The sequence below is a fragment of the Centruroides vittatus genome, unplaced genomic scaffold, assembly GCF_030686945.1.
Source record: "Centruroides vittatus isolate TY-2023 unplaced genomic scaffold, ASM3068694v2 contig_738, whole genome shotgun sequence".
In the NCBI taxonomy this organism is placed as follows: domain Eukaryota; kingdom Metazoa; phylum Arthropoda; class Arachnida; order Scorpiones; family Buthidae; genus Centruroides; species Centruroides vittatus.
In genome coordinates, this window is record NW_027122474.1 from 133,342 (window position 1) to 146,885 (window position 13,544).

The window sequence follows — 13,544 nt, forward strand, 5'->3', positions numbered from 1 at the left end:
TAAGATTTGTTTAGATGCAACTTATTTAAATGGGGCCCCAATTTAAATTTTGTCTAGGGCCCGCTAGAGGCTTAATCCGGCGCTATACGGAGCCCGGAATACAGCGTATTATACGCTGTATTCCGGGCTCCGTATAAACTTTCGACGGCCCCGATTACATTGTATTGTATATACTCATGCATTGTATCATTTTCGGACTGATTAAAATACATGCGTAAACAATTCGGAAGAAGCAGCGTACGCTGGTACAAAACGTACCGGTACAGCAACGTCTGCGATATATAATTTTTCGAATGACGAATGACGAATTTTTCGAAAATGTAAAAAACCTAGTAATCACTTATTAAAAATTTTTCAAACATTTAAATATTTTATATTGACTGATAGATTGGCAACACTTAAATTTATGATATATAACGGAGTAGCGGTGTTAGTTTGTTTTGGTAGTCGGTAGGTTTTGAAACGAAGTATTTGGAAATTTGTGAATTTTCTAATCACTCTTTTATCTCGTTTATGACTATAAAGTTTCATCCGGAGAATTAAATAACATTTATACTAAATATGGATGAAAGTAAGAAGAATAAAGAACGAAATGTTATTGTCCCCAAAACTTGCACGGATTTGCAGCGAATGAGGTTAGAACGATTGATGGAAAATCCTGTGAGTAAGTTTTTTGTACTATTTTATTGTTTAATTTAATGATGATAATAAAATTGAGAGGAAAGATACGCCAAATTATATACACTTAGCATTAAAGTCGCGAGTGCATTCATTCGTCGTGAAAAACAATGCACGTTGCCAGATCTTTGTGATCAGTGGCGCCAACAATGTCAAATAAAGGAGCCAAAAAGTAGCCAAATAAAAATACCGGTCAAAAAAAAAAGAAGAGTTGGATTTTAATAACAAAATAAAAAAAAAGTTTTGTGCGACACAACATTAAAGCAGTTGACAGCATCAAAATGAAAATGAAGAAAAAAAATGTACAGTCTGCTATTGTCAAACATTGTTTTTAACTTTGGTTAATGTTACCTATGGTGCCAAAATGGTGGCTCGTCTCTGATTCAAGGAAACAGAAGAAAGAAAACAGCGGGGATGCACGTTCTAACCTATTCTAATAAATTACCATAATTATTACCAACCAAATTATTAGAATAGGTTAGGTTAAGTTAGAATGTGCATCTCCACTGTTTTCTTTCTTCTGTTTCCTTGAATCAGAGACGAGCCACTATTTTGGCACCATAGGTAACATTAACGTTAACTTTATGTAAAATATTCTGTGGAATAATGAAATCAGATACTTTGAAATTTCTGGATAATAAATAAAATCTAATGCACGGCAAAGCCTTTAGCATTGGTAGACCCATTCTGTTTCTTCTTTCACACTTTAAATAATCAACAGTGGTGAAAACTTTCCTTGCTGCAGCATTAAATACGTGCAGTGTGATAGAAATTGCAGTGCTACGTTTGCCAATGGAGCAGCGGAAGTATTACTGGCAGCATCCTGGTATGTCTGCGCTGCTTTCCAAAATTCTACGCTATCTTTTATTTTATTAATTCCTACTATTTGTTTGATTATCCTGATGATTTTTTTTCTAGTTTTACCCTGCTTATATCACAAAGTGATTTTGGTGTATTTGTTGTTTCAGATATTGTCATTTCTGGCCCAACATTATTTTGGCAGGTCTGATACTGTCCAACTGCTTCCACCATTCAATAGTATTTGGCAATCTTGCTTACAACTGGATCAACAAAACAAACAAAACTTCAATCTCTACCTTCTTATTGAAAGTATTCTGTTTTGCTTGACTGGAATTTCTAGTTATTTACATAAATAATTATAAAATAACCATAATTTTTTATTAAATTTGAAATATTAACTTTTAATAGTCAGTTTTCATACTAAAGGAATTATTTTGCATTTATTTTTTATTTACATTTAAATATATAACAGTTTTTCATCAATTTGCAATCTATTCACTTTATGGACACTGGCTGGGAGCTTATCCACTTTGTAAAACAAGGTTACTGTATAGGCTAATGATTATTTTGTAAACTTTGGTATTTAATTTTAATATTTTAAGAAAAAATAACAATGAGTTCAGAGACGAAATTTACGGTAATCTTATCTTATGATGTTTGAAAACATTCAGTTATCTGACTAAAGTTTAAATTGGTACAAACTAATATATAAAGAAAAGAAATTCATTAGTTTGTTCTTTACATATTTTAACACAGTTTGAGCAAATGCAATGATGCTTTTCGGAGACTGTTCCTTCATCCAGGAGGAAATTGATGACTACTTTTGGTTGAATTAACTTTAATCCCTTGCTTGCAATAGGCCCTTTTCTCTCTGACTAGCAGGATGGTGGCATTTGGATAAGAAAATTACTTAATATGAAATTACCAGTGAGCATGAAATTTGTTTTTGAGGGTGCTGAGTTTAAATATTTGGTCTATTTTTTACAAAATTTGATTGGTTGGCCAATTACCAATTCGTATTCGATTCTAAATGGTATACTAAATTTAACGTTTAAAAAATTTGATATATTGAATTATCTTCTCCTGCAGGTGGAGGTTAACAATTATTTTCTGTTGAAAAAATCAATTCCTGTCTACCACACTAATGAAATTGTGCTATTCCATATCATCTGAGTATGGCATTCTTAGCAAGCACAAAAAATGTACAGTACTTTGGGTTTTCCAGGATGCCTAGCATGAATCTTTGGTCCATTTGCCTCAAAATCTGACTGTTAATTTCTTTTTATTTTTGTTAAATAAATTTAAATAAGATCAGTTCGTTTTTCTTTCTTCTTAAAAGTAGATTTTTTGTTGTTTTTATTTAGTTTTGTTACATTTTCATTTTTCTTATTATAATTTACAGTAGACCCCCCTATAACACGGTAGATATGTTCCGTGTTATATGAATTCTGTGTTGTACGAGTCACTTAAATACGTGAGTCAATCACAGCCCAGCATGTGTGCAGTTTAGGGGCTACGGCTGTTTGAAAGGTTTTCTTCCATAAAATTAATTGATTCTAGACTAATTTGACTCAACATTTCCAAATCACGTATAATTTTTTGGGAATAATCCATATAAACTATGCTATAAACAAAAAAACTATAGGATTACTTACCGAGTGTGCACAGTTTGACGATGCCATTGATTAAGCTTGTTTTCGTCACAAGCGGCTCATCGAACAGTGGGTGCGTGTTTCCTGATAAGTTATTTTTCTGCGAAAAATTCACTGAACTTTGGAGACATCATTAATAAAAATATAATTTTTATGGTCGTTGAATAATAAATGTTTTTTAGTAGATCCAGTGCTCGTTTAAACTAAACGGTTTGTACAATATTTGCTATTGGTCCAGATTCGACCAATCCTGTCGTGACATGAGTCGGCGATGACGTTTTACCTGTGTTATACGAGAGTCTTTTAGCTGTGTTATACGAATACAATTGCAATTTTTTCGCCGTGTTATACGAACCCGTGTTATAGGGGGTCTACTGTATTTAATACTTTGAAATAAACATGACAATGGTAGGATAAAATAATTAAACACTTAATGTTATTTTCATTTTAATGTCTGTTGTTGTTACTTTTGCCTGGACAATGCTGAGCATATGTTTTACATATTTTTGTTATTTACAGAACTTCCATTTTTATATATGTCTATTTTAATTCACTATATAATTTTGGAAGTAAAGAAAAACAATATAAAAAGTATAAAGTAGTGTAATCTTAAAGTATACTTTATAAAAAAAAGTATTTTTTTAACAAGTTTTTGTATTTAGGATAAGCCTGTAATAATTCCGGATCCACCAAAAGAGAAGAAAAGTATATCAGTACCAGAATTTGTTAGGAATGTAATGGGTAAGTCATCCAAACGTATTCAGTTTTGTAGTAATTTAAATGTTAAAAAATATGTATACAAAATAAATATTTAAAGGATATAAATTTTTTTTAAATATAATTTGAATAAAATGTACAAAATTGAACTTTTTGTTGACAAAATTCAACTAGATTTGACCAATATTTTATTAAATTTTTATTGAACAAATTATGTAGAATATAATTTAAACATTCAGTTTAAGTAAATTTTATTGATATTTATTGAATATTTACATTTATAAATTATATTGATTTTTTTATATATATATATATATCATAATTATAATTGATGTGAAATGCATATATAAGTAGGGATTTATTTTTTAACTAATTACACTTGGGAATAATAACAAACCAGAGAGGAAATTATTGTTTTGTGTTGTGTTTCCTCAAAATGATGATACATATACAGGATGGAACAGAAAGGTGTGTATAAAATTTGAGGGATTGTAGAGGGGTTAATTTCAAGTTAAAAACAGGAAGTGACATCACATTTAAAAAAAAATCTCTTATAACTCAAAATGAACATTTCAAATAAAAAAATAATTAGGGGATCCAGATCAGGTGATTGTGCAGGCCAAATAACACTCCCATCTCAACCTATCCACTGATGGGAATAAATGGAAATTAGCATTAAAATTAGCTAGAATATGGAATGTTCTAAACATATGAATGTTTAAAACATTCTATATTTGAAGATGTTCTAAGAACATGTTTGAATATTCAAATTTTGACTAATTGTGGAACTTATCACCAGCCTGAAGCAGATGTATAAAGTTAAGCCATGTATTGTTACAAAAAAAAAAAAAGACTCAAAATCCAAGTAACAAATTAATAAAATTGCATATAATAAATAACGGATATCAAACTAACGTGCAATTATCGACAAATATTTTATATGTTGGATGGCATTTCGCTAAACCGGAAGTGGTGTCAATTATTTTTATCGCTTATAACTCAAAATGAATGCTTCAAATCAAAAAATGGTCCTAGAGGTTTTGACTTAAAATTAACCTCTCTACAACCCCTCAAATTTTTTACACACCTTTCTGTTACATCCTGTATATTATAGTTTTTATTACATTGAATGAAAAATTAATTTATATATGGTGGTTTGTTATCTATTTTACTCTATTTAAATGAACAAAAATGTTTAAAATTTACCTGGAAAATATTTTAATATAGACAGAACACGTACAGAGATATTTTCATATTCATGTGTTTTTGTTATATTCCATAAATTAATATTAGCTCTAACAAATATTTTATATGATGCAAAGAAATTAACAAAACTTTTGCTTGATTAAATTTTGAAATTAATTGCTTAACCAAATTCAAATAATATTTAAATGTTAAAATTGTTATTATACTACATATGTATGATACTTAATTATATATCATTGTATTAAAAATGCATTATGAATTTTAATTTATAGGATCAAGTGCTGGTGCTGGAAGTGGAGAATTTCATGTGTATAGACATCTAAGAAGGAAAGAATATGCTCGTCAGAAATATATAGATGAAAAAGCAGCCAAGGTAGTATTTAAAAATCATCATTAATAACAATTTTATTCTGAATAAATTCAAAATACAAATAGAAAATATTATAATAGCATTTCTATAGCCTGAATATATTTTTTTAAATATAAGTTACATACATATTCCACGAATGACTCACAGATTGATATATAAGCAATTAATAGTAAACTTTGAGACATCCATCATATTTTTAATATTTATTTTATTAATAATTTATTAGTAAAAAGAAATATTACATTATTATGACATTGTTACAATAATAATGTTTCCTAAGTATAATTATTTGTCTTCTAGTTTGTTATCACTTTAACTAAATTGCATATATTCATATATGTATGGAGAATACTTCTTAATATTAATGACTTAGCCAGAAGGTAACCTCTTTTGAATAAGTCATTTTAAAATTAAAATATAAGTGTATAACATTACAGTTATGTTTGCGATTTACAAAAACAAGTAAGAAAAGAATTAAACATCTGAACTTTTAGTTAATATTCCATTCTATAACATAGTGCTTTTTCAGGTATATAAAATTACATAAAGTATTAAAGCAGAAACAATTGCATAGTTTTTATTAAGAACTTCGTATCATATTCTAAGATTTTTAGTACTAGTGCTGTGCTAAATCAAATTTTTGATATAATATCAGATCATTATCAGTATTGGATACTGATGAAGAAATATCAGTATCTGATATTGATCTAATATTATATTCTTCAATAATTGAAAAATTTTGATAAATATTGATCATAAATGGTTGAATTCAACAAATTTAATCTCTTAGTGATTTCTAGTGATGTAATTTGGTGGTTTGCTTCAATCAATACCTTTTTTATTTTGTCTTCGTCAGCTTCAACTTGCCTTCCAGAACATGGTGCATTTTCAATATCGAAATTGCCAGAAAGAAATTTTGAAAACCAGTTTTGGCATTGTTGTTCTGTCAACTCGTCATCTCCATACGTCACACACAATTTTTTTTCTTGCTTGAACATCATTCTTATCTTTTTGGTAATAAAAAAGCAAAATATGCTGAAATTGCTGCTTTCGATTTTTTATATTTGATGGGACACCAAAAAAAACAACAATTTCAAATATTCAAACAAAATTTTTTACAAACAAGCCTTGAAATGTCAGCTGTCAAAATATATAATGACAATACGATTTAGAATGAAATTGGCAGGTAAAAATAAACTAATCCCACTGGTTGTGAAAAAACAAAATTATTTTTCAAACAGCCAAATAATTATTATGTGATAATGCCAGAAAAGTAATAACTAATGTTTTCAAAAAGTTATCTTAAACTAATCTTAATTTGTTAGTTAAGAATATCATAAATGCTTTAGTTTAATCTGATGACAATAAGTGGTGATCTGTTTACAATAACCAGCAGGTTTTACACAGGAAATATAAAACTGGTTTGGAAAAATTGGATTTTAATTATGTAAAGTGGCTGAGAACATTAACCAGTGATCACAATAAGTGGTGACCATTATTTATAAAACATTAGAATTTGATCTGTGATTTATTATTTATTTATTGACAATTACTTGTAGTTGTTTGATTTATTATAAGAATATTAGATGTCAATAAAATAATTTTTTCCAAGATAGTTAAGAATCCCATTGACAAATGGAATAAATATATATATTAGTGTCTGAACAGACCACTTTTAATTATGAAATGAATAATTTTATTAAGATTTATTTTAAAAATATATCATACAAAATTTAATTAAAATGTGAGCAACGACACTTATAACATAAGAATTTATTTTGAACAGGAAAGATTAGATGTAGAATTTCATAGAAAAATAGAGGAAAATAAAAAAAAAGCTGAGTTAAAGACAGCAAAAAAAAGAGCCAAAAGGTAATATATTTTTGTATCTTAATTATTATATTTTAAACTGAGATTTTAAAATGATATGAATAAATTTAAAGTTGTTATAATGATGTAATTAGTTTTCAGTAATTCATATTCTGTTTGTAATTGTAGTTGAACTGAAACTAATTAGGCATAATCCTGCATGTTACAAAGAAAAAAACTGAATGTGAATAAATAAATATATGCTATATATAATTAGTGTATATGTATTTAGTAACAGTGTGTGCGTTTTTGTTTGTTTGTTAGTAAATGCTAGAATTATTCAATAACAGCATTTTATAACAGCATATGATTAATTTTACCAGGCTCTCAAAATTATATTGCCTGTTCAATCCAGTAACTCTTAAGAAATTATTCCTTATATTACATGTTTATTATATTAAATATTAATTTAAAATTTTGAAAGCTACATTTGTAAGCAATAACAAAGCTACACAAAAAGCCTCACTGACATGAAATATTTGAGTAGAAACAGATGTATTACAAAAAAATAAAATAGTACAGTAAAAAGAGAATGTCAAGTAAGTTAAAAGAAACATTCAAAAGATTTCATTGGAGAATTGTAAAATGATTAACTTTTGTGTCAAATGGGGCTCAAAGACATTATCTTGTACATGGATTTTGCATACAAATATTTATGTGAATAGATATTGTTCATTATGTTTTAGTTTCAAAATTTGGAGTTTTATTCTTTTATTTATGAAAATCCAATACACTTAAATGAGAAACACTTTAAAACCAATCATTGTATTTCAATGCAATAATAATAACAGGAAAAGATCAGATAGTATGTACTGGTACAATATTTACAAAATTTAACTTGGACTGAAATAACATCAAAACATGTTAAAAATTTATGTATATGTAACATCTGTAAAATACAATCTATCAATATTTAAACTTACATATATGTTGCTATATTTAAACTGAATCATACTATATTCAATTATTATTAAACTTCTATTATAATTCTGTACAAAACTATTATGCAAGTTAAATACTTGAAAAATATACACAGTTTAACGACAGGTTAAACTGTGTATGTTTGGAATCTCATGTAACAAGAAAAAAGTTTGAGCTAGACAAGTTTTGAGATATAGAGGTTCCTACACAGTAAACAGTAATAGGTTTTACTGAGGTGCAGTATTTTATTAATACAATAGCAAGTACAATATATTTCTGCTTTAGGTATAAATAAAATATTTTTGACACATCTTAACAGAAATACTTTGTCAATAGTTTCTGATGCATGACTTTCTTCCACCAATAAGACATGAGTCAAACTTGTAGCCAATCAGAGAAAATCAGTGTTAATTTCAACTATGTACTGTATTGCAAGAGATATTTCTCAACTACAATTTATGTTAAAATTTTATTGCCAAGTTTTGAATTTGCAATCAACACTTCAGTTGATAATTTGAGACAGAGGTTTAGTGGAGAAAATTATATGAGATAAACATGGAAAATATATTGAATTTGGTTTTATACTGCAAGTTTCAAGGTAAAGATGTTTTTGAAATAAACATGTTTGAGATAGACAGGTTCAGCTGTATATATATTTTTTAAATTCAGTTCAGATTCAGCTTAAATATAACATGAATGTTAGTTTAAATATTGACAGATTGCATTTTTCTGATATAAGAAAATACAAATATTTTCTTATATTAGAAATATTTCTAGAATTGAAAGAGGGTTTCAATTTGTCTAACTTAGTTTGAGAAAACAGCTGGAGCTAAAAATATGGTTCAGGTACCAAATTAAAGCTTTTACCCTGTAAATCTGTATTTTGCAACCTGTGTGCCATGACACACAAGTATGTTGCAAGAGTGCTCAAGTGTGTTGTGGAAATATGGAACATTTTTTAGAATTTTGAATGAGCCCTTTTTAAAATTTTATTCATCTTTCATCTTTTTACTGCTGGCTGACTGAAGGAAGAAGGTATTCACTAAAATGCCAATTATTACAAAATTTGCAACATCAGCTTACCCTCCTCATTGAAGTTGCATGTATCTATTTGTATGCTGGAACTTCTATAAATGTTTCAGCTTACCAGCTTAAAGACCAATACTAGGTCTTTATGCATTGTTTAAATAATCTTATATAATTTTACAGATATACTATAAAAATATTTTATACTTTTAAATTATAAAATTGTATATTTAAAATTTTATATTTATTTATACTGTTTTTTGGTATTTTTCTTGGTTTTTATTACACTATATTGTTGAAGTTTTGTTAAATAGGGGGTGGATATTTTTTGATGTTAAGCATTTCCTAATTGTGTAAAATAAATAAATATGGTGAGCTTTTGCCTTAATAAGTTTAACATTTGTATTATCATAATTTTTAAATCAACAGTAATTTATTTTAATTTTTTTCAACATTTTTATTTTAAAAATTATGGTGTGTTGTAGGAATCTTATTAAATTCAGTGTGTTTCTGATCCAAAAAGGTTGGGAAACACTGCTGTAGATGATGCCGCTGAAGGGAGATTTGAGAAAGGTGCAATTGTTCAAGCATGACTAAGTGACAAAGATACAATGTTAAGTCTAAAAGACAAATATGTTGGGCAATTGTAAAACCTCTTGTGACCCCACAGTTTTTCTTACATTCCACACTTTGAGAATCATAGTTATAGAATATAAAGGAACAAGTAAATTATTCTAAACAAAAGTGAAAAATCGTCATACAGCCAACATCTAAACAGAATAACTAATACTCTCAAACTTCAACAAAAGCATAAAAGAATTGCCAAAAAAGAGTAAATTAAGTGTAAATTAGTTTGCTATTTAGAATGACCCATTCTGTACAAAATAATTTTATTTCAAATAAAGAGCACAAAATAAATGTTTATTAATATAAAACAGCAAATATAATTAAAAGTGTAATAAATGAGAAACAACTGCACAAATAATAGCAGCAAGATAATCCTGATTCTTCCTGTATGATATTCTTCCACCTAAAACAAATTTGAACTCTTCCACTATTGGGAACAAGAATGAACCATTCCCCACACTAAAGTCCTGAGGGGTAAAAACAATTTTGTAGCCAGGTACATAGCAGGAAGTTATTTATCTTAACAAATAGATTAGTATGTTAATTAATTTAAAGAAGATCTAAGACTGTGAGAGTTAGTTGAGTAAATAGGTGGGACTAAAAGTATTGTTCAGTTATCAAATTAAAGCTCATGCTGTAAATGATACTGCTGCAGAAAGGTGCAATGGTTCAGGTGTCATTGAGTAGCAAAGATAAAAATTTAAGTCTACAGGAAGATAAACAGCAGTTATATTGGGCACTTGCATGACATCTAGTGATTTAGTTTTTCTTAACTGTTTGAACATCCTGTTCTTCACTACTGCTGTGAATTCCTGTTTTGTTTGCTAATTATAAATTAATTAAAAGACATTTTGCATTATTGTTTTAATAAATTAGTTTTGACAATATTGATCAGTGCATTCTCTGTTTTTATTTTACTATTACTTTATGATGAGACCAGAACATGATTCTAACCGTTCATTTCATTACTTGTTGAGAAAGTCATCACTTTGAATTAAGTTTACCAACTAAAAGAACTTGAACATATGAGTGATAGGTTAAGAGTTTTTTATAACAGCCAATGAGATTGCCATAGGGTGGGCTAACACTCCCTAATAATTAATCTGAAACCCTGCCAATTGAAGTTGGCTGGCCTTAGGAATGCTAAATTGCCACCCTGGGACTTGGATGCAAAATTGAAAGAAGCCTTTGAGAGAGAGAACCAGTGGAAAGAGGTGCCTCATGGTACCATATAACAAGTAGATGCAAATAACCTGCAAAATAGCCCAGAAAATACTTGCTGTACTGATGATTTTTGTGTAGAATGCCAAATTTTAAATGAACTTGTATTTTAATTGAATAAAACATTTGATTTAATGAGTCCCTGCTAGTATTTTTAGAATTAATATTATCATTACACTGTTATTAATAATTCTAAAAATTCACATAATCTTAGGAAGTTATTCATTAATCTTACTATTTTACAAAAAGATATTCTTAAATAAAATATTAATATTTATATTCTAGATTAAAAAGAAAAGAAAAACTAAAGGCAAAGAAACAGAAAAAAACTTCAAACACAAGTAAGTGTAAATTTTCTTTAAAAACTTTTTTTTTGTGAAATTGGAATTTTTATATAGCTTAATTTAATTTTAAAAATAAATATCCTGTTATAAATAGCTTCTTACTTAATCATACTTGATTTGAATTTAATACTCATTTACACTTCTTTTTTTTTTTCTTTTTGTCGTTATACATTTGTTTCATAATTATGAAAAGTTTGTCATTAATATTAGTATTATATACACACACTTTTTTTTACTGAAAAGTTGTTGTTTATTATTTCATTTTTAGTTATAAGACATGTTACTTCAATTTACATGTAATAACTGTTAATCTGCTCATTTTATACAAAAAGAAATGCATGAATAAATTAGTTTTATTTAATAAAATTAGACATAGTTTAAAAAAATATTTGCAAATATCATTTAATGAATTCTTGATATTTCAGATAGATTTATAGCATGAAATTGTATATGATACTTTATAAATTTTATTAATTGCTTTTAAAATCATAAAAAGTGAATTAGTATTTAATGAGAATAGACAAAATTAATAAAAGGTTACAGGACACATTTCACAAGTGAGTGAAAATAACATAACAGTTAAATTAAATCAGCACACACATGGATTAATGTTAATAAATTAAATTAACATTAATCCATAGATTATATAAGCTGTATATAATTGATCAGTTTTTTCCATTATGAAAACAAGTAAATGTTTTCTGTTTCTTTTTGTGAATGTCAAATAATGCATGATTATATTTATGAATCATAAATCACTAAATGGAGATATAATCTGAGTGCATATAATATTTTATTTATCTTATGATTATATATTTTACATAATATTTAGTAAAAAGAACATACAAAATGAGAGGAGCAGGTATGTGCACAATAGTGAATACATTTCTTTCTTTAACGGTAAGATGACAAAAATTAGTTAAGAAAATGAGTAAAATAAAATTGGTTTTTTAATTAATGAAACTGTAAAGAAACAAGACTGATACACATTCTCATCTCTATATCAACGGATATTCCTGAGATGTAATCACCAATATAAAGATATGTAATGTAGAGATAAAGCTTGGTAAACTGCACAACTGTGTTAAAATCTAGTGAATGAAGGAATAACTTGAATGAAACAAAGAAAATGGAGACTGGAATTGAGCCATCCAATATTAGCACATAGGAATTTCATTCTCATTGCATTTGTAATTATAATATTTTATTTGTGTAAATATTAGATGGCATCCATTCTATTAAGTATTTTGTTTCAAATTAGGCAGAGGAATAAAAGAAAACAACTTGTTGTATGTAATTCTCACATATTGAGTGCTGATAAATTGGAGTTACACTGTATTTACATAAGTATCAAAAGGAATTAAGTTTTCTTTTATTTCATTATATGTATATTTTTTTCTATTACTTAGATGATGAAAACAAGAAATCTGATGATGATGATGATGATGATGATGATAGTGAAGATAATACTGATAATGACAGCAAAAATGACAGTAATAACAGTGACAATGAAAACAACAACAGTAAAGAAAATGAAAGCAGAGATGAATGATAATTTCCAACTTTTGAAGAATGATAACAATTTGGTAAATTATGAAATTGAAAACACTTGTAAATAATTGTAAAAAGTGTGGAAATTATTAAATGTATGTATTAAAATATTTTTATTTAAAAAAGAAAAAAGATCTTGTTTTTAATAAGTGTACTAATATATGATTAATAATACACTATAATATGATCAATTTTTAAAACAAAAAATGAATTTAACCATAATTTATTAATGTGTGTTGTCTTTTTAGATTGAAATTCAAGATTTAAAATTATAGTATCATTACAAAATACTAAAGTTTTATGTATTTATGACATTTTTTATTAAACAATATAGAGTTAATATGACATTTAATTTTCAAAATTAAATAAAAATAATACAGTTGCACTTACTGAATTTATTTTACCATTTTCTCAAACTTGGTATGAAAATGAATTAACAATATATAAATGATGATGAATTATTCTATCCTCTAAATTTGTATAGTATTCTTTGATTTTTAATAAACTTACAAATATTTATTAGAAATCAAGTGAAGTAAATTTTTGTGTGTGATATCTTCA

The 13,544-nt window shown here is 27.1% G+C and overlaps 1 protein-coding gene across 1 annotated transcript; it reads left to right on the forward strand.

Moving 5' to 3' along the window:
• The first annotated feature begins 424 nt into the window (after positions 1-424).
• LOC136980914 (PRKR-interacting protein 1 homolog) lies at positions 425-13,115 on the forward strand. The gene is made up of 6 exons (XM_067277114.1): positions 425-660; positions 3,794-3,872; positions 5,327-5,427; positions 7,211-7,296; positions 11,374-11,429; positions 12,842-13,115. Exons 1-6 carry the CDS (start codon positions 562-564, stop codon positions 12,982-12,984), a joined length of 564 nt encoding a protein of 187 aa, XP_067133215.1. The 5' UTR covers positions 425-561; the 3' UTR covers positions 12,985-13,115.
• Positions 13,116-13,544: the final 429 nt, after the last annotated feature.